General features: G+C 55.7%; 6 protein-coding genes across 6 annotated transcripts; 3 read left to right on the top strand and 3 right to left on the bottom strand.

The window, feature by feature from the left end:
- Window positions 1-1,993: 1,993 nt before the first annotated feature.
- Window positions 1,994-3,271, top strand: ftrA-2 (High affinity iron permease ftrA; the record flags this gene model as incomplete). The annotated part of the gene is made up of 4 exons (XM_036634703.1): window positions 1,994-2,149; window positions 2,208-2,650; window positions 2,708-2,906; window positions 2,963-3,271. The coding sequence occupies 4 exons, from the start codon at window positions 1,994-1,996 to the stop codon at window positions 3,269-3,271; spliced, it is 1,107 nt and encodes a 368-aa protein (XP_036500448.1).
- A 170-nt stretch (window positions 3,272-3,441) lies between these two features.
- CGCS363_v002853 (uncharacterized protein) lies at window positions 3,442-4,907 on the bottom strand (the record flags this gene model as incomplete). Its single annotated transcript, XM_036634702.1, has 2 exons — window positions 3,442-4,031; window positions 4,088-4,907. The coding sequence occupies 2 exons, from the start codon at window positions 4,905-4,907 to the stop codon at window positions 3,442-3,444; spliced, it is 1,410 nt and encodes a 469-aa protein (XP_036500442.1).
- Window positions 4,908-6,079: 1,172 nt separating this feature from the next.
- On the top strand, window positions 6,080-7,699 carry CGCS363_v002852 (Protein phosphatase 2C-like protein 4; the record flags this gene model as incomplete). Its single annotated transcript, XM_036634701.1, has 1 exon — window positions 6,080-7,699. One exon carries the CDS (start codon window positions 6,080-6,082, stop codon window positions 7,697-7,699), a length of 1,620 nt encoding a protein of 539 aa, XP_036500443.1.
- A 707-nt stretch (window positions 7,700-8,406) lies between these two features.
- Window positions 8,407-10,902, bottom strand: CGCS363_v002851 (uncharacterized protein; the record flags this gene model as incomplete). The annotated part of the gene is made up of 3 exons (XM_036634700.1): window positions 8,407-8,650; window positions 8,700-10,640; window positions 10,691-10,902. 3 exons carry the CDS (start codon window positions 10,900-10,902, stop codon window positions 8,407-8,409), a joined length of 2,397 nt encoding a protein of 798 aa, XP_036500444.1.
- Window positions 10,903-15,670: 4,768 nt separating this feature from the next.
- Window positions 15,671-17,801, bottom strand: DHX35 (putative ATP-dependent RNA helicase DHX35; the record flags this gene model as incomplete). The annotated part of the gene is made up of 2 exons (XM_036634699.1): window positions 15,671-17,524; window positions 17,580-17,801. 2 exons carry the CDS (start codon window positions 17,799-17,801, stop codon window positions 15,671-15,673), a joined length of 2,076 nt encoding a protein of 691 aa, XP_036500445.1.
- A 705-nt stretch (window positions 17,802-18,506) lies between these two features.
- Window positions 18,507-19,999, top strand: CGCS363_v002849 (CUE domain-containing protein 5; the record flags this gene model as incomplete). Its single annotated transcript, XM_036634698.1, has 4 exons — window positions 18,507-18,527; window positions 18,607-18,943; window positions 18,996-19,532; window positions 19,587-19,999. The coding sequence occupies 4 exons, from the start codon at window positions 18,507-18,509 to the stop codon at window positions 19,997-19,999; spliced, it is 1,308 nt and encodes a 435-aa protein (XP_036499500.1).
- Window positions 20,000-20,851: the final 852 nt, after the last annotated feature.

The raw sequence follows: 20,851 nt of genomic DNA, 5'->3' as shown, positions 1-20,851 counted from the left end.
ACGTATAACTGACTACCAGAGAGGAGGGCGAGGATGGCGAAGGAAATGAACCTCAGCAGGTTTTGTCTGGACTGGACCAAACGGCAACTCGTGGCGACCATTGCTGGCCAGGGTGACCTCCCTCCTGGCCACCGAAGCATCTTATCAATCTGATCTCCCAATATGCCCCCGACACAAGCTGTTCCATGTCCTAGACCGGCAGAGAACGAGGGGCTTGTCGTTAGTGTAAGACAAATCTTATCAGATGCTACGAGACATTTTCCCTCTTGCTGCCACCCACCCACCTCACTAGTCCGGAAACCACCTTAGCATCTGGCCACCTGCCTTGTTGCCTTTGATGTTGATTCCTCGCTAATGACCGGAATACCAAAACGACGCAAGCGAAGCGCCCGTATTCGAGCGATTGGCCCGCCGGAAAGTCGGCATGGTCCCAGTTGTCGAAAATCGCAGGGTTGGCAAGGTTGTTGCTGCAATGAAGATCAGCTAGCTGGGGCCCCTACAGCCGAGAAAAAGCTTGTCTCTCCACGCTAAACCAGCCCAGGGCTGCCGCCAAAGGGTCCCTGAGGGTGGGCGGCGATGGGGTCCGTTTCCATTCCACCGGTGCTGCTGCTCTCTTACCTCTGACTAGCTTCTCCCAGCGCGGGCGAGTTGGTCGACGCCAACTCTGGATGAACGGCACACGGGCTGCAGCTGGCGCATGCTTCTCAATCCCTCGAGGAAGCCAATCTCGTGCGCTCCTGTCGTCTTCAAAGAGGGTGTCGTTGGCTTGGTCTCAGAGCTTGCGAAGAAAGGAGCGCCCGCCGGTGGGAGAGGCGTAAAGCGCATCCAACTGTCAACCTCTCAGGTGACGGATCGGCACCGATGGGGATGATCAAGATGGGACTCCGCCATCGTCGTCTCGGGCTAGCTAATTTGTTTGCGAGTAATGAAGGGGCTGACAAGATGTGGCTCGATGTTTGTAGGTGGCTACCGCTGGCTAGTTCCGAGATGAAGCTGACTTGTTGCGTTTTTCATCTCTTAGCCTGCCACATCAACCTCCAAGTGCGCCGCCATTTCCTTGCCCTGCGGACAGTGGCTGAAAGACCAAGTGCCGTTTGCCGATGTGTGGCTTCCATCTCTTTTCGAAGATCAGGAATGTCCTGGCATCTGTCAAGCAATGTTCACAGGCGGACAAGACCTGACCCAGCCGATGACAGTCTCATCAGTACGCTTGATGTTCCAAGCAAGCCTGCTGTGTCCGTGCAGTGCTTTTCAGCAGCACGACTCTGCGCTCTCAAACTTTCAAAAAGCCTTCCATATAATATTACAGCGACATAAGTGCCTCGAGGACCCTTGGCTGTCGGAGACCCCAACCTGGGCACGCTAGGCAAGGCGAGACGGGTCCAAGGTAGGGATGTAGCACTTACCGTCCGCCAGTTCGACCTCCAACGTGAGCAACAGGAGCCGATGGTACTAAACCGAGACCAAAAAGCTTGTCATGCGAAAAAGGGCCCGGTGGAATGTAACCCATTCGACCTTGAAATCAGAGGGCAGGCCAATTGGCTCTGCTTCCCCCAAAGATTCTGTGACACTTGCACCAGCATTTTGTCCCATCCCACCTCGCCTCATCTTGCCTGCTCGGCTCATGTGCACCGCAGGTCACTTTGCAGTCCGGTCACAAGCTGGTCAAAGCCTGTGCCCGTCAAACATTTCACGCCGGGACATGGTCTGATGATTATCGAGATATGCCTGGCGTCTTTCATTTGCCCTGGAGACAAGCTAGCGTTCCGCCTTCGGCCCTCGCCTCTGCTCCTTTGCCTCCGTGGTAGCCCGTCCCAAGGCCTTGCCCCCCCCACACACACAGCCAGCTTGATCTAACCATTATCAGATTGATTTTTATCAGATCAATCAGGTCTTTGCCGTCAAAGACTGGTTATTACCCTACCCAAACTCCTTTCCGTTCTCCTGGCCACGCTTGAATGTTGATTCCTCGTTTCTATCCATCCATGCCAAGATGACTGTCGACGTCTTCTCCGTCCCCGTCTTCCTCGTCGTGTTCCGAGAAAGTCTCGAGACCGTCATCATTGTTTCCGTCTTACTTGCGTTCCTGAAGCAAACACTCGACGGCCCTCACAGAGATGTCGCCGTTTACAAGTCTCTACGCCGACAGGTAAGGAAACGCCGACACCACCCCCCTGCTCGACCTTCTTCTCATTGTGCCGCCGCAGGTATGGCTTGGCACGGGCATAGGTTTTCTGATATGCCTGGTCGCCGCGGGCGCCCTTATCGGCGTCTTCTACAAGCTCGGCCGTAACAGCTGGGAAGCCCATGAGAACTACTACGAAGGAGCCTTCTCCATCTTCGCCGCCGTCATCATCACAATCATGGGAGCCGCCCTGCTCCGCATCGGAAAGATGCAGGAGAAGTGGCGAGTCAAGCTCGCCAAGGCCATGGAAGCCCCCGTCAAGACCGGCGCAAAGAAGGGGTGGTTCAAGCACTTCATCGAAAAGTACGCCATGTTTGTCCTCCCGTTCATTACCGTGCTCCGAGAGGGCATCGAGGCCATCGTGTTCGTCGCAGGCGTCTCCTTCTCGGCCCCCGCGACCGCCGTGCCGCTTCCTGTGGTCATCGGGTTGATCGTCGGCGCCTTGGTCGGTTATCTTCTGTACAAGTAAGTTCTGTCCAGCACCGACGAACCCTCCTGTGAGGTCGCTGACACCGCGAATAGGGGTGGATCGACCGCGAAGCTGCAGGTTTTCCTCGTCATATCTACTTGCCTTCTCTACCTCGTCGCCGCAGGCCTCTTCACCAGGGCAGTTTCAAACTTTGAACAGCAAGCGTGGAACAACGTCGTCGGCGGCGACGCTGCGGAGCTTGGGAACGGACCGGGCTCTTACGACATCGATAAGAGCGTGTGGCACGTTAACGTGAGTTCTCGACCCCAATGAATGTGGCTTCGTGGCATACTAACAGTCGGAAAAAGTGCTGCAGCCCTGAACTCAACGGAGGCGGTGGCTGGGGAATATTCAACGCCATTCTGGGATGGACCAACTCCGCAACCTATGGCTCGGTCATTGCCTACAACGTGTACTGGATCTTCGTCATGGCTGGCTTCTTCGTCATGAGGTTCCACGAGCTCCAAGGACACTGGCCATTCATGAAGCCAAAGACAGCGCAGAACGGTGTTGTCGGCAGCGGTAGTGATGCCCAGTCTGACGACAGAGTCTCCGACAAGGCTTCGGACAAGGAAAAGGGGCCTCCTACCACGAAGACAGTTACAGCTTCCTCGTGATGACGACCAACCAGTAATGTCACGATGGCCACCAGAGTTGCGCTATCGGCTGTTGAGGCCCCGGCAAGTTAACCTGTAGATATCGTGTTTGCCTTAGGATAGTCTAGGCACATGCCACGTACTGCTAGACGCGTAATACGGCTCTGTCAATTGACTGATGGACGAATTCGCTAGTACTCAGGTGTCCAATCCCACTTATCGGCGGTGAATAGCTTGCGTGCTATCTTATCAGCGTACATGTTGCCCTCATACCGCAGTCGTTGGTCACTTGCCAACCCCCGAGTGAACTCAAACCCTTTTTCTTCCCTATCTCGCCCCAAGCTCTCATCAGCGGGAATCCACGTGGCAGACATACGGCTGTCCTTCCACTCGACCTGTGAGATGGAGAGGACCGTTGAAGACAGCATCGATCTGATGTATTCCAGAATAGGCTCCAGGCGAGTTCGAATACCACAGTTGGTATGGTGCTTGTCAATCTGGTAGCTCGGGACCTGCTTCAGAGTTGCCAGTATCTCCTCAATATCGATTACCGATGCATCTGGGATGTTATCGAGAGAGCTGGGCCCAAAGTCGACGACGCCCATCAACTCTTTGCCGGTGAAGAATTTGAGCATTTGGCCGAGTTGGAAGGAGTCGCATGCTGAACTCGAGTCATAGCCGAGTTTGCATTGTCTCTCTCGGGAAGAGTAGAGTCCGAGGAAGTGACGCTGTATCGACGCGATGGTGTTCAGCACACATTCTCGGCGGTATTGCAGTTCTCCTGGACAAGTTTAGTTCATCGGCACATGGCTGATGTGGACAGCGGTATGAACTTACGCTCCAGGTCGTCGGGCAGATTCCACCACAGCTCTGTGCGGCTAGGCTCCTCAACGGCCAGATTGCTCCAACGGACGGAGCCGCGCAGGATGAGTTCTCTCGTGTAGTTGTGAAGCCTTGGAGGCTGCTCCAAGAGCCAGGCAACCAAGATCTTTTGCCGGAGTACGTTTTCAACATCAAGAGTCTTCTTGACAGTACCGGCTCGAGCAGGTTTGGCACTTGTCAGAGGCCATTTGAACTTCAAGTCGATACTAAGGTATCTCGAGACTACGGTTCGACAATCAAACCGATCCGCCAGAATGGCTAGAGTAGTCACATGAAGCATATTGACGGAGGTGGATTGTATTTGGTTCCCATGCATGATTCTCATCAAGTCCTCAAAGACCTTTTCACGGCCAGTAGAGCGGGTAGCCTCATCATCGTCCACAATGGAGATCCAGGGCAAGTCTCTGGAGTCCACCTCAGCTAGTTTGAGTTTCTCGGACACCAGGCGAGCCAGAGTCTCGTCGACTTTACTGGCCTCGGCAAACTGCTTGTTTCCGAGAAGGTTGGCAAAGTAGCGCGAATGCTTCTTCAAGACGGCAAGCTTGACGCGATAAGCGACTTTGATGCTCGGACTCAGGTTGGGCTGAGGAATACGTGGGGCGCCAAACTTCTTCGTGGCAGCTTGCCAAGTCTTCCGAGCGGCGGCGAGGGTCTCTTTGGATGTCTCGAATGTAACGTCCAGCACGATGTCTCCATCGTCGGCTATGAGGACGACGGGGGCATCACCCGATGACGGATCCGATGTGTCATCCTGAACTGGCGCCGAGTCTTCCATCGTAAGACGGCGCAGCAAGGACGGGAGTAACTTTCTGCCGAGACTCAGGATTCGACATGTAGAGGCCAGAGGCAGATGGCCATTTTAGGGTTTCCAGACACAAGCTTGCAACTGGATCGTTGATCAGAGGAGGGAAGAAGAGTGAGGGCCTGTTGCTGGCGGGGGAGAGGGGACATGACTTGCCTAGGCCGGTCATCGTCGCCTCTGGTGCCTTGCTCTGCAAGGCAGCACGGTAATGTCACTATAGTGGGCCACACAGTGCTCCTAAATGAGGCCGGTTTACAAACTGTACGCGGAAATTGCGATGATTAGATAAGACTCGAGCACGCACTGTGATGCAACCCGCGAAGCAAGCAGGTCCATATTAGCAGATGGCAGCTGCACAAGAGCCTAAGAGGGGTCTTGGTTCCATCATTTACCCGCATTCCCAGGGCGCGCTTCAGAGTGCGGAATTGGCTGCAGCTTGGGGAGTGACACCCGGCGTGGTAACCTACCTACCTGGTAAGGCCGCCCGGGACGCGGAAAGGGAACCTCCACCTCCACGGCTCCCGTCCTTCCTTTCCAGGCCTTGTCTTCACCTTATTACGTCGCTGGGTCCATCCATGATTCGACAACCGAGGGCAAACCATACCTTCGCCTTGGCCAAACCCAATCCAACATCTCTTACCCCGTCTAAACCGAGAACGCCAACAAAATCAAACACGCAACCATTGACGGCTTCCCCCTTCGACCATTTCCATTCTCTTTGTGCTCGACACCCGCTCTTGTCCAGGTAGCGACAGCACTGCAAGAGCTCAATGCCTCGACGTCGCCGACTCTGTCACTGACATTCTCACCCCTCTTTTGCATCATCCTACCGAAGCTGCGCCGAGATCCTGCCCGAAACCGACCACGCCCTCCTTCTCGCTCCTCAGCCTGAAGAGTCGGAAGTCCATGGCTTCTGCAAGTAGCAAGGTCGTCCTACTTGAGCTACTGCAGTGCCGGTGACGCTCCTGACTTCCTTGACCGAATCCTCCCTATTCCCTAATACAATGCCAGCTCTAGTACGCTGCCACGCGCGACGAATTGCTCAACGCCATGGAGCTATTCGAATCCTGACCCAACGACTCCCGAGCCCCGGAGACCGACGATGCTTCCACAACTATTTCGTCACCCACCTTCCATCCTCGTCGATGCACCCTGACTCTCGATCGTCTGGACCTGGACATAAGCTGCCCCGCGATGCATCCACTCCCCATGTGCAGAAGCCCGGCTCTGCTCCCGCTGCTGCGGCGCTCAACATGCCCAGCCGGGATCTGACAGTCGTTCGAATTCCTTTGCGACGTGCCAAGCATCACTTTGGGGTCTTCTCGTCTAGAGGCCAGCGGCCATACAACGAAGACACAAACCAAGCTGGCACAATAAGCGTGCCAGCATTTGCCAAGAGAGGACCAATTAGTCTTCAGAGAAGGCCCATACAGAAACCTGATGAGGCTACCTCAGCTGATAGCGCACTCGGCGACCCTCAGGTCTTCTACTTTGGCGTCTTCGATGGCCACGGCGGATCCCAGTGCGCCGAATTCTTGCGAGACGAGCTGCACGGCTATATTGAGCAAGCCTCCGCAGAGTTCGGCCTTCAAAGTTCCCTGAGAAGAAGCCCTAGACATGAGACAGGGCGAAAAGATGAAGAAGAGGTTCACAGGCCTGAAGAGCTGGACATGAAGTCGGAACAGGAGGTCCGGCAGAAGATGCGGGTTCCCGAGGAAGACGCCCACGGTGTCGTAACGAATCCCGAGCGTAAGGAACCTCTGAAAGGTGTAAGCCCCGTATCAGCCAAAGTGGAAGACTTGCCAAAGGCCGTGAAAATGGAGCATGACCTTGTAGAGCAATACAGGCAGGCCGTTGGGGGATACTTCCGGCGTTTCACACCCGAATTCTTCAAACAACCTGAAGAGGGGGAAGAGACCGATGGAGACGGTCCTCCCATCACGGTAGAATCGGTTCTCATGTATGCTTTCCTCAGGGCAGACTTGGACTTTATATCTGCCCAAGCCCGCAAGCCGGACCCTGACGACCCGCGCGTTGGAGACTCACCCCTTAACAACGACGAGATACTCGGGGCACCGCATATACCACCTTCGGGACACGGCATCGGGGGCTTGTCGCGCTTCAAGGGAGGGTCGACCGCGTCGGTAGCTCTCATCTCAACGCCCACTCCGGCACCATTTTGGCATCCAAATGCTCAGTCCACCTTGGTTGTCGCTCACGTGGGCGACACGCGGATCCTGTTGTGTCAGACCACTACCGGCCTCGCGCAACCGCTGACATCAGACCATCACCCCACAACACCCACAGAAAGTCGTCGTCTGCGGCGCTATGCTCCAGCTGGCTCCATGGTGTCGGGGGATAGCTTTGGGGAGGAGCGGATCATGGGCCTGGCCAACAGTCGGTCTTTTGGAGATATGCGAAGCAAGCGTATAGGCGTATCGGCAGAGCCAGAAATCACCCGCGTCGAGATCGGCCCTGCGGAGTACTCTTTCCTGGTGCTCATGAGCGATGGCATATCGGGCACGCTCAGCGACCAGGAGATTGTCGACGTGATCAAGGAGGCCAGGACACCCGAGCAGGGCGCCAAAGACGTAGTTGATTACGCGACCGAAGTCTCGCATGACGGCGACAATGCCACCTGCCTTGTTGTGAGACTCGGCGGCTGGGAACGAAGATCAGAGGGCGGCGTCGGCAGTCTTGGAACCAGGGAAATCCGCGACAAGAGGAGGGCAGAAGCGCTTGATCCTCGACGAGGCAAGCGATAGATTCCGTTTCAATATCTCCTATGTTGCCGCTCTATTTTTTACCACTTTGTGATACCAATCTACTGCAATCTTTCAAGAAGAGACGGAAAGCTCTCAACCATCGCCAAAGTCAATGATGCGTGACATGCTTAGAGCCTCAAATTCTAAGAAACTGCAAACCCGCCAAGCTAGAAAGCGAAGTCACAACTCACTAGGTCTGAGGCTCTTAAGTCCTCAATCTCATCGCCCCGCTCGGTCACAGTCACAAAAAGGCACCAGTGCTCAGTATACTTTCTGTAGTATTCATCATCTAACTGATGTTTGGACGGGAACGCTTCCCAATCCGTTTTCTATATGCAAGCCCTCCGTAGGAAACAACGGGGGGAGAATATAATATTGTCGTGACCCAAATACTCCACGCAGTTGAAACAGAAATAAGGTGTAGTTGCACAAAAAGACATTAGCAGTATGTCGCTACTAAATGCGAGAAGAAATAACACCATGATGCAGCACCCGTCCGAGGGCCGATGAGAGACAGACGCCTCATCCTCTGCCTCCCCACCGTCTGTGTGCGAACTCATGTACATGGGATGATAGCATATGAATTCCTTATGTGCGAATATGCATGCGGAAAAGTCGTGACCGTAAGATTCGGCGCTGCCGTATCAAAACGCGGTAAACAATGTAATGATATGAACAACAAAACGCCTTTTGCTTTTATGCTTCATTTACCGGTGCATACCCCATGACGGCTTCAGCTGGTCATTGAGGGCCGCTGATGTGAAGACCGTGTCGCCAGGCAGACGGCTGACTCTACCGGCACCACTGCGGATGGCGGCCTGGTTGACGGCAGAGATACCGCTGCGGTTGCTGCGAATACTGCCGGCATCACTCATCGTGTCGGCGTCCTTGAACTTACGGGGAGGAGCAAAGTCAAGAGCGGTGAAGGTTCCCGATTTCCTCAACAAGTGCCTATTCTTGGTCAGTATGTAAGTGTAGGAAGATGAGTGAGAAAACTTACGGGCTGGGCATGGCAGGCATCTCTTCGAAGCTGCTGACCAATGGGGAGTGGACAACCTTGGGCTGAAGGTAGGGACGTCTCTCGCCTGCCGGGCTCTGGGATCGACCACGGGCGCGGTCGGCAAAGCTTTCGGGAGGAGCGAAGTCGAGAGGGTTCATGATGGCGAAAGTGTCGTCCCTGAGCTTAGCTGGGTTGGGTAGGGTGTTGAGATCGGCGGGGGGAGGTCCCTTAGGCTTCTGCCGCACCGGGCCCATCCGGTTGGACACGGATGATCCGGGTCTGGTGGTGTACTGGCTGGACATGTCAGAGCCTCGTCTTGAGGGCCCAAGACGGCTAGACATCGCCGATCCGGCACGTGGCGGGGGTGGTCCTCTTCCTCTGGGGCCGGGACCGGGGCTGGCCATGCGTCCACCCATCGAGCCGTGCATGACTCTGGGAGGGGGCGGGCCGCGGAAACGGGAGGCGTTCGGCGGCGGAGTCATGGCACGGCGAGTGACAGGCTGAGCGTAGGGCATAACGAACGAGTTCGTGTCGGGGTCGAAGTAGGCATCGCCTCCCGGGCCACCCATGAAGCTCGGGTCGACATCCTCATAGTACTGAGGGTGTCCCGGGGGAGGGCCACGGCCTCGGGGGCCGCCCATGGGAGGACCGCGAGGCGGGGGCTGTTGGCCACCAGCGCCCGGGTTGTCGGGGTCGAAGTACTCCTTGTAGAAGGATCTGATTCTGTTGGCACGCTCTTCAGGATCTTCTGACTCCATGACCTCGTCCGGCGGAAGGGGACGGAAGCCGACCGACAGTCTCTTGTTGTCTTGAACCGGAATACCAAGCTGTCGAGACTCGCGGTAGTCGTTCACCTCCACAGAGCGGCGTTGAGATCGACCCCTTTCCTCATACTCATAGTCATTTTGGTCGTAACGGTCATTATAAACACTCGCTTCCTCGGGGACGATGGCTGGAAGAGTCGATGGAGCTGCCTCCTTCTGGGGCCGGGGGCTAGAGGGAAGGGAGCCGCCAGCAGGGGGTGACAAGCGGTGAGAGGGAGTGGGGAAGCTCATATCTTCCAGACCAAGGCCAATAGCCGGGATGACCGGGGCCTGGCCCTGCTCCGCCTTTGGACTGCCAGGTAATTCAGCCGCAGAAGGAGCGGTGTCCGCCGCCCGGGCCTCGGAGGCAGCAGGGTTTGCTCCCGAAGGGCGCGGGTTGGTAGGAAGGCCCTTAAGAAGAGCAGGAGAGGGTTCCGGAAGATCAGGAATCTGAGGAAGTGATGCTCTGTTGTTCTTGTCGTCGGGGTAAGGCACAGTCTCGATCTGGGGGATGATGGGCTCGGCAATGAGGGGGCTTCTGATGACAGGAGACGTGGGCGTAGCGATGACTGGCGAGATGGGCGTGAGACCGTCGGGGGCAGGAGATCCGGATCTGGACTTGGGCGTAGCAAAGGGGTCGGCCGTGACACCTGGGGGCTTGGGCAGAGAATTTTGTCTCGGAGGCAGGGTGCTGTTGGTCATGGTGGTGCGACCGGTCATGCTAGAGTCGCGTCTCTGGCTCGTCGAGCGGCTGTAAACGGAGCCGTTGGGCTTGAAAGATCGGATCGAGCCGACATCACTGCCGGCATACTGAGCAACGGGGCGGTACGGGTCTGCCTCGTTGTGGAGAGTTCTTGCGAGAGAGTGCAGAGACTCACGTGAGCTCTGCAGGCCGGGAGGAAGAAGGTAGGGGCTGGACAAGTTCATGTCCATGGACAGTTGACGCTTCTTGGTGTCGACGCCCATTCCCTTCTCGCGGAACATCATGCTCTTGCGTTTTCCGCCCTTATCGGAACTGGTCTCGCCCAGTCCGAAATCCAAGCCACGGTTCGGGTCATTTGCGTCCTCGATCTTCTGCTTGGCCAGGTTCCTTCGGTGGAAGTAGAATAGCAAGCACAGAGCACCAACGATGGGAATTCTACAGACTGTCAGCCTACACCCGTCGTGTGAACTAGACATGTAACCTACGAGACTCCGAGGGCAATGGGCAAGGTCAGAGCGGACTGGTCGACAGGCTTCTCGCACTGGTTGGCGGATCCGGTACATTCTGCTCTCGCGCCGATGATACGAGAGGCGATCTGAATGACCTTGGCGGGAGTTGGCGATGTTGCCACGGGGTTGACGTCCCGGATGGGAATCCGGGAGCCCATTACGTAGCCATTGCCGTTGAAAGTTGCCATCGGGATATTGTGGTTTCAACAACTCGGGGGGATGATTTCGTCACACAGCTCTCAACTAGCAGCTGTTCGTCTCGGTAGATTTGTCGACGGTCGACCTTGGGCGTTTCTCCTTCCTTCTCTGAACCGGTATCGCGTCTATAACAGCATAGCCTAACGGGAGGGCGTGTTGATGAATCGGTACGGGCGTCGGGGTGTTGCACAGGGCGATGAATTGAACGACACCAAAGGAACTGGTCGTTGTATGCGATTATCGAATCGTACAATCCTCCTCGGAACGAACAAAGACGACAAGCGAGAGCGGGTTTCGGGGTAAAAGAGCGACAGGGCGGTATGTATCCGTAAGTTGGTAAAGAACGACTTTCGAGTTTGACCGTGTTGTTGATTAACTCCACCGATCCATTCACACAATCCAAACAGAAGGATAAAAAAGAGTGACTCGCCCGCTGGCAGGCAGTTGTTTGGATGTGGAAAGCCGGAAGATGTCACTGGCGTAACGACCGACGATGTGGAAAGGATGGGAGGGAAGGGGAAAACGAGAGTAGGTCCCTTTTGGGGGGTGCCAGAGGCAAAAGAGCGTTCAGGTGAGAGTCGATGGGACTGAGGAGGGTCAAGAGGAGTCGAGAGAGGAGCCTGAGGAGGCTACCAAGCAGAAAGCGAGAACGGGCAAAGCACCGGAACCTTCAAGCGAAGCGAAGCGAAACGAGCCAGCGGGAGAGGCCCAAGGAGATTGAGGCAGAGAGCAAGAGCCAGTGCCAGCAACAACGGTTCGTTGGCGTTGGGTACCCTGACCTTGACCTTGACCCTGACAAGCCATGGGGGGAAGAGAAGGGGAGAGAAGGGGGGCCCTGGCAAGCTGTCGTGGTGGTGACTGGCCATTGACCTTGACGCAGGTTGACATTGATCCCAGACGTGGACCTGGGCCTAGGACGAGGGAAGGGCTTTCTTCCTTCGCAGAGTAAGGCAAGGTACGACGAGCCTGGGCCCTTGCCTGGACTAGGATGACAATGGGTCTTCCACTTGCACTAGAGAGCCGTGGACGCCGTGGTAGCACGGCAGAAAACTGCCACCATCGAATGGAGTTCAATAGCAAAGATTGGGGGGAACCGCTAAGAAGCAGACGAAGGGGGGTTAAAGGGGGGGTGGTGCCTGTCAAGTTTGGGATGGCGGACCGGGGTTGGAGGGGCCGCTTTGTGGACACGGGCGAATGAAAAGCAATTTCAGCAAATGAGCCGGGGCTGGCGCGACTTTTTCCCCTGGGCCGTTGTCGTCTTTTTTCCTCACCCATCACACCTTTCTCTGCTCTCTCTTCGCTCGTCGCCGTCTGTCTATCGATATGTCTTGCCTTTTGGGTGCATCATCTCAACTCAGCTGAGCTCACCTACCTACCACCTACCTTACCTGCAGACAGAGTTGCGGCGGTAATCCCACTCAAAATACTAAATACGGTACTCCGGCTGAGATTGGGATGCACCAGCGCGGCGGCACACAGACTGCTGCGTCTGCAACGTTTGCGCCCCCCCAAACCTCTCAATCTCAATCCCATCCTCAATCCCAATGCAAATCCAGCTCCTCCATCCCATCGATCCTCATCCCCCAGTCTCCCAGGCACAGGCGCATGCTGACTGGCCACAACGACCGAGCACTCCCTACAAACGTTGCACTAAAATCGATACACGCGCATGGTGCAACAGGGGCTCTCCTCGTCTAGCGCAGGGATTTATGCAGGAACGCGCCCCTCCTTCACCAATTGCAGCTGCACTGAGTGGGGACGCCGCACACGCTGCTCATCAGGTTCATTGGATCAGACGAAAGACGTTGGCCTTCCAGCTCGCGCCGCTGCAAAAGAAACAGCGGCAAGCCCAGCAGCAGTCAGCAGTCAGCCCGCCGCTGGATGCGACACACAGGCGCTGGACACCGTGCAGATGATTTGCATCCGTCGCCATTCGCCCAGTCGCACAAGCCATGAGCCGCCGCTTCAGACACTGTCACACTGTGATCATCCCAATTTTGCGACCCGAAAAAGAAGGGACAAACCACAAGAAAAGAAACACACTTCAATAAACACAGGCCGTCCCTGCCTGTCTTGCCCTGACGTGCCCTCAATGGCAGCCTGCCTTGGGTACCTACTCGTCAAACACCCGCCGCCCACACTCCGACCGCACACACACAACAACGTCTCAATGGCTGCACCCAGCACCGCACAGCGCGCCAATCTGCCCGTTGTCCTAGTGGCTTCAGTGGCTTCTAGATCCTCGGCCGCCGTTTCTGGATCGAGTCTGGTCTCACACTACCCCGGCAATGAACGCATTGAAGCAGCCTGGAATATTGTGAAAGTATCGGAGTACAAGACATGTCAGCCGCCTGTCTCTATCTCTCTCACACAGTCACAGCGCGTGTGGTGCTGTGTTTTGTCGTGTCTTGGAGCCTCCCGCTGCGAAACCGCGTCCAAACCCAGCCTGGTCTCTACCGAAATTGAGGCCGTCATCGGCTCATGGGGCTCTGCCCTCTTCTTGGAACCGCCCGGACATGGAGTCTCGATTTTTACCAAGGGGGGCCTTGGCGGTGACGACGACGACATCAACAGGAAATGTGCAACGGGATCATTGACAATGCGTGAGGGTCTCGATGGCCACCCAGCGGGCACTCCCGGGGGAAGGGGGGCAACTTGAAAGTCGAGCCTGTATCCGTAAAAGCCTCTCCTGATAACCTCATTCGGAAAACACGGTTCACGATTTACGACGGCAACTCCAGCAAGACTCCAGAGGCTCAGCCTCCCTTTCCGCTCCCCACCGCCCTCCCTCCCCGCAACCGCCTTCACGATCCACGCCCCGATAATGCCGCTCCTACTCCTTAAACGTCTCTGCTAACATCGCGACTTGTCTATTTTGGGTGAACTGGAATACTCAAGCCACCCGCTCCAGTGGACGTCACGAGAGGAATGGATAGGGCTCGAGAGTCTCGGTGTCTCACAGCCGGGGCATGCGCGACGGGGCGGGCGCTTCGCGCCTCCTAATTTGCGCAAGCTGCATCGGGAATCGCCTCTAGCTTCTCACCATCTTCCTACTGGTGCTTTTATGATGCATAAGTCCCTTTTGCATGCGACCGTCGTCTGCAAATTTGAACGTGCATAGCGCGGTGTACAACCTCAGTTGCTACGAATAGAGAAGCACGACATAAGAAAGCAAGCAACAACAAAACCTGCATCCAGAAGAACCGCGAACCGTCATTTCGGCCACGAGTGGTGGGTTGCACTCAGGCCCAACACCGGCGCTGCTGCTCCAGCGACGATCACTCCCTTCATCCTGGATGCAGAGACGTCCGCAAATCAGAAAGAAACAAGGAAACAAAGTGCCCCCCCTCAGACCAAGGAACTCCCGGCTTCTGAAGCTGTCGCGGCTCTCCCCTTTTACGGGGGTTCCATGGCGGCGACAACGGCGAGCCGGGTTAAGGGGCCGGTGGGAAGAGATAGCGGCAGTTGTCCGGATCTGCCTTGTACGCCGGCACGCACACGCACACACATGTTTTTGTAGCACCGGCAGCGACATAACCGATGGAGGGGATATCGCTGCATAGCATATCATTGCAATTCATCATCCAGATCCACTGCACAAACAACGCAATCACCGTCGTCCGGGTTCCTGCCAAGGCGCGATGTTGGTCGAGTTATTTTTTCTGGTATCTTTCTCCCGAGCAAATGGACGAACGACTCCATTCGGCATTCTACCCGTTGAGACTGTATGATTCAGAAAACCCGCGATACGAACCAAAATCCAAGACAGACCCTGACTTTCTATCCGAGGAGAGACAGAAGCATTCCTTCCTCTTGCGTCTGACTTACTGGCATCATCTGAAGAAAAAGCATCGCGGTGTTGTCTCATGTGTCGCGGGGCAATCACAAGACACCCATCACCTCATCCTAGAACAATGAAGCCACCATCGTTGACTCCCGCCCTGCCGTCGTTCCGGGGGGGGGGGGGGGCCGTACGTAGTGCAGACGACGACAAGACGGTTGAGAGACGAAAAGTCAATCGCAATGCTTGGCCTGCCAACTCACCAGTGAAAAGTATTCGATAATCGATAGATCACTGGCACTGCCTCCCCGTCATCTAATTAAGCTAATCTCGATGGGCACTATAAAGCTTGTCATTGGCCGAGACTTCTTGGTTTGCCCCATTTACGGATCGCTGCACCCGTCTCCAATCGTATTTCACAACTCGCGGGCACTACAGCAGTCGTCGTAAAAACTTGCGGATATCTTTCATAAAATGTCCTCGTTCGCTATCTTCCATACATAACTTCACAAAGCCCCCCTCATTGGATTTGACGGGCCCCCTTGTTGCTGACAGACCACCGAGGAAGGACCCTCTCTGAGTCTGGCCGACCAGGAACATTTTGCAACCCTGTTCGGCCATTGCCACCAACAGTCCTTTTCGACTCTTTTGCCAGTTGCACTCGGCCCGCCTCCTGAGCGCAAAAGACAAGACGTGATCCGACCCTGCCCATTGTATCTCTATATCTGCTGCGAGACACAGCTGCAGGCTGAGTTGTGTGAGCTGATTTGTCTCTGCTCCAACAGCCCAGACCTGTGACAGCTTTTATCGAGTTTTCCCTCCTATGCCGCCTCGTTTGCCGCGAAAACGCTCGCTCAAGTCTCGGTGAACAGTCCCAGTGCAGCTTAATCTCGGCTCGTCTCGTCACGTTGCGTCCTGAAGAACCCCCTGTCTCTCCCCCTCTCCGCCCCAGTGGCCATCTCGCCGGGTTTCACGTCTCAGCCTCGCGTGGCCGCCGACGCTGAAGTGTCCACCACCTGGTAAAACTCCGGCGCGTATTCCACAAGCCAGTCCTTCTCGATCTTGGTGATATCCCGGATGAATATCTTCTTGCTGGTCTCCATGACCTCGTGGAAGATGACCCAGTCAGCCTTGCGGTTGAACATGAGCGAGCTCGGGTGGGCATGGAGCGTCGTCTCGCCCGTCACGTTGCGGAACGTCCCGTCCGGCTGCATCCTCGCCGCGTGCGCAAAGTATCCTGCCGTGAGACACCGCCGTATCTGCTCCGCCTTTTTAACGTTGTCTTGGCCCTTGGCGCCGAGGGACTCTTCGACCGTGATGCCGAACTTTTCGAGATATCGCTTCAGCTGCGCGCGTATACTCACTGCGCGCGTCAGGGTTTTGAAGTTGAGATTGTGGTCGCGGGCGAACTTGGACTCCTTTTTGCCCTTCATGACGAAAGCTTGGTAGACGTTGAGCAGGGTTAAGTGGTCGCCTTCCTCGGCCGCAAACAGCCGCCTGGAGGTCTCCATCTGCTTGCGCTCGCCGTCGTGGTAGAACCAAACGTTGTTCCCACCTGCAGAGGTCATCGCCGCGATGGTCAGGATCTCGCTGAGGCAGCCGAATGACGACGCGCTGAGGAGAGTTTTGCCCATCATCGGCTCGACGGCGATCTCTGCCATCCTGTAGCCCAGTGGTTTCGTGAGCTTTGCATAATCGTCGAGTGCTCCCAGTGAGTAGAGTAGTTCCAAGGCTTTGGCCATCAACTCCGCCGGCGGTGGGCTGAGGAAGTTAAAGCGGAGGACGTTGTCGATGCCTAGCGCCTTCAGCTGCAAGATGAAGGGTGCGAGATTAGACCGCTGAACCTCAGGGACGGTGAACTCGGGTAGACTCAAGAAAGATTCTTCGGTGTAAAGTCGGAAACATTTGCCCGGTCTCGTACGTCCTGCTCTGCCGGCGCGTTGGTTTGCTGAGGCTTTGGAGATTGGGGTCGAGATGAGAGACTCTATGCTCGTCGTGGGATTGTACGCCCTGAGCTTGGCAAAACCACAGTCGACGACATAGACAATACCGTCGATGGTGATGGACGCCTCAGCGATGTTGGTCGCAAACACGACCTTTCTTGTGCCCTCGGGCGGCTTGTCGAAGACATACATCTGCTGTTCCGTAGTGAGACCCGCGTAGAGCGGGAGTGCCTGCAACTTCTTTTCTTGACTTCGCAAGTTGAGGAGACGATCAGCGACGGCCTGGCAGGCTTCATCAATCTCCTCGCGGCCGGTGAGGAACACCAGGATGTCTCCTTCGTCTTCGTTTTCGTGTATGTCAAAGACAGTTGAGATGGCCCTTTCGAAATAGTTTTCCGTCGGTGACTCGAGATAGAGTAGGTCAACGGGGAAAGTTCTTCCTTCCAGAGATATGATGGCAGACTTATCGTCGCCAGAAGTGGCAGCCTTTGTCGCGCTGTCATCGCCCGGTTTTGTCGTGAGTTTCTGATCCCCGTCACCTGGGCTGGTTGTGAAGAACTTTAGAAACTCTTCTGCCTGCAATGTGGCGCTGCTGATTATGACACGCAAATCTGGTCGCTTCTTCAGAATCTTCTTGAGCAGGCCTAGGAGAATGTCGGTGCTGATGGAGCGTTCGTGAGCCTCGTCCACCATGATGACGGAATACCTCGTCAGCAGTGGGTCTACAAGAGCCTCTCTGATGAGCAAACCGTCGGTCATGAACTTGATGCGAGTCTGGGCGGAGGTGGCATCTTCGAAGCGGATTGCATAGCCCACTTCCTTGCCTATCTCGCAGCCGAACTCTTCCGCAACTCGCACGGCGACCGTTGTCGCAGCGACTCTTCGAGGCTAAGGTAATATTAGCATGTGCCGTCATGAAGGTTGAGATTTTCGAGTAACCTACCTGCGTGATGCCAATGACCTTGCCATCTGCACACCATCCCGCTGCCTCGAGGAACTGGGGAATTTGGGTGGTCTTCCCGGAACCGGTCTGACCAACAACGATGGTGACCTGTTTCGTCTCAATGAGATAAAGCAGCGCCTTGCGGTGCTTAGCAATTGGCAGCAGCGCAGTCGGCTTATGCAAGGCTGGGATGAATGCCGAGTTGAGGTCGAAGTCGGCCATGTTTGATGCTGAGCTTCAACAGCTTTTGAACGATGCCGAAAGAAAGAAATTGCACTTCGCGAACGACAGAAATACCGCTTCTTAGGCAGCTGAATCCTGTGTATAAGTATTATGACCTTTACATTGGCCTCAGCTTATTATTTTGGCCTCAGTTAAACATCGTGGCAACTGATGCAAGCCACTTGGTGGTGTTGTAAGTGCTTTGGCGGCCTACCTGCCTCTTCGGGTGGGTGAAGTCGGTGGTAACTGTGTTTGCCAAATAAGCCAGCTGCGACCAGCTGTCAGGTCACATGGTAAGCGTCAGCTCTGGCAGTCCAGTCTCAAACGATCTTTACCCGATTGGCTCAGGAAAACCCACACTCATCACCAGCCACCAACCGCCAGTCAGCGCTGTGCCTTTCGAATCCTCCGTGGCTGTGACGCAGTGGCTCAGGAGGAGCTCAAGCTCCTGTCCCGTGTCAAATTGGCCGCCTGGAGGCGCGGGCGCGGCGTCATCAGCAGCCCAGCTCGCAGCCCACTTTAATATCATCTCGCCAGCTCCCTAACCCCTCGCTCGGCGCAACAACGACCTTGCACAACAACCTTGGGAGAACAGTCCTTCTTAATTGTCTAAAGAGACCTTGCGTTTAAGGCTTTCATTGCGACCCATACTGGTCACACATATTCCAGGTTCTCCAACTTATTAAGTAGCCGACCTGCGTAGTCATGTCTGCTCCTAACGAAACAGTGCGCCATCCCGCCTCGAAACACTCTACTTTATGCGATGTTCCCTGCGGCTGACACCTCATCTCTGTTGTGACTTTAGAACAAGAACACCTCGTCCAGTGGACCCGAGTCTCCCACTACAGTCAAACCCCTGGATCTCAGCGACGACGAAGACGTCCAGGAGACTGGAATTCTCGGCGGTGAAGACAATCATCAAACCAACACCACCGCAACCACCACCACCGCAACCACCAACATGGCATCCTCGACACCCGCCACCGAGGCCGCCCCTCCGAAGCCCCCGAGGCCTTCTACCGAGAACCAGAAAACCGAGGATATTCTGAAGGAAGCATTCCCGAGCATCGACATCGCGGTTATCAAGGCTGTTCTGAGAGCCAGCGGTGGACAAATCGACCCTGCCTTCAATGCCCTGCTTGGTGTGTCGCGTGCCCATCCACGTTCCGGCCCACAACTAACAATGCATCATAGAAATGACGGATCCCGATGCAGCTCGTAACGAGCCCGAGCAGGAGAACCCTCCTCCCCAACCCCCTCGTCCCGCCGCCGGCCCCCAGCTGTCTCAGCTCGAGGCGGACGAGCTTTACGCCCGTCAGCTTGCTGAGCACTTTGATAATGTTGGCAACTATGAGGCCAGGACTGCGAACCGCAGCCCCGGCGGTCGCGTCAGACGCCAGCAGACTGGTCTTGAGCCCCGGGTGAATGCCGAGGACCGTGAGCACAACTTCTTCGACGACGAACTCCCAGTCATCCAGGAGAAGCTCCGTAAGGGCTTCATGGAGACCCAAGGCAAGGTGAATAGCTGGATCACGACCATGAAGAAGAGATTCGATGAGGAATTTGCCGAGGAAGATGAGCATACTCAGCGGCCTGGCCAGGGCCAGGGACAGTACGGTGGCAGACGTCCTGGGGAGTCGAGCCGTAGGAGCGGCGACTACGAGAGATATGACGCCGATCCACAGGTGCTCAGCGACGATTTCGCAGGCATGAAGTTTACTGCGGATGGTAGTAAGTATAGACTCATGGTTGATAACAACCAACCCAGCGCTAATCGCGAAGCAGCTCCAGTCCGCGGTGATAACAGGCCGTTGTCCAACCCTGATCTCTTCAAGCCCCCTCCACCCTCCAAGTCGCCCAAGCCTGACGGGCGCAAGGTCGCTTTCCGCGAGGGTACTGAGGAGATTGACGTCTACGGATCGTCGCCCAGAGTGTCTGCCGAGGACAGCACGGGGAAGGCCAAATCTAGCAAGTGGCAGCCTCTCTCGACGGTCGAGCCTAGCCCGATCAACGACAATGACCCGTTCAGCTTGGGCGATAGTGAGGACGAGAGAGAGGCCAAGGAGAAGGCTGCGACAAAGGACGTGAAATCAGACGACAGCGAAAGGTTGAAGAAGGCCGCTGCGGAGGCAATGGCGGACAGCCTTGTCGATGCCAAGGATGGCGAGTCGGCGGGTGCGGCGGCCAAGAAGAACTGAGTAGCAGAAGGCGATGGGAGGCATTGTGAGATGGAAAAAAACTGTTGGTTACTGGTTCCTACGACTTTCATTTGCAGATATCCAGCCCCTGGCTTGAGCAGCAACAAGAGCCTAGCAAAGGGTCATCGGGAGGCAAGGGGATTGGGGCACCCTAATTTGTTTCTGAGGAAGCGTAGTCATCACAATCCTAAATTGAATGCATTTGCAGCAGTTGACAATGTGCTACTAGCCGTGACCAGTCAGTTGGATGTGGAAAATGAAGGTCAGACGGTGGTGGACGATGATAAGTCGTCGGCGAAGTCCGCATGTCGTGTTGAGGGATGTTAAGAGAGGACGAATCAATGAGAGATCTGCATCTGACGTCGTCGTGAGACATCTCATCTGCGGAAACCCGTCGTCGGAAGTGGAACATTGTCCCGGTGAATGACGCGGCAACACGCGGATGTAAACAGAGGAGCGCCAAGGGCAGGGTCCGGTCCATCAAAGGACTGGCCAGACCCCGAAGTCTGGACTTCCGGTAGAAGGCGATGCTATGTTGAGGCAAGCTGGGTAGAAGACGAGAATAGGACGCACAGCACTGCAGTACGCAGTAGGTAACGTCGCAGTTGAAGACAAGGGACCCGCTCGACGAGCGATCTGAAGAGAGAGGCACTCGGGTTTTATTACCGGGCCGACTGCATGACGATTGTTACGATCTCAATGCTACTGAGGGGTTGCCATTTTCAAAGTCCCTCAACGGCTTGAAGTTTATAGGAAGGCAGGAGGGGCTTGGAACAAGGGAGAGGACCTCACGAATTGGAGGTTGCTGCATGGTGAGGGGACGTGGAGCTCGTTTGTCTGCCCCGCATCAAA

This window comes from Colletotrichum siamense, assembly GCF_013390195.1.
Source record: "Colletotrichum siamense strain Cg363 chromosome Unknown KSG_Cg363_contig02, whole genome shotgun sequence".
Taxonomy (NCBI): Eukaryota; Fungi; Ascomycota; class Sordariomycetes; order Glomerellales; family Glomerellaceae; genus Colletotrichum; species Colletotrichum siamense.
Note: the sequence above shows the minus strand (reverse complement) of the source record. Positions and strands in the feature narration are given on the sequence as shown.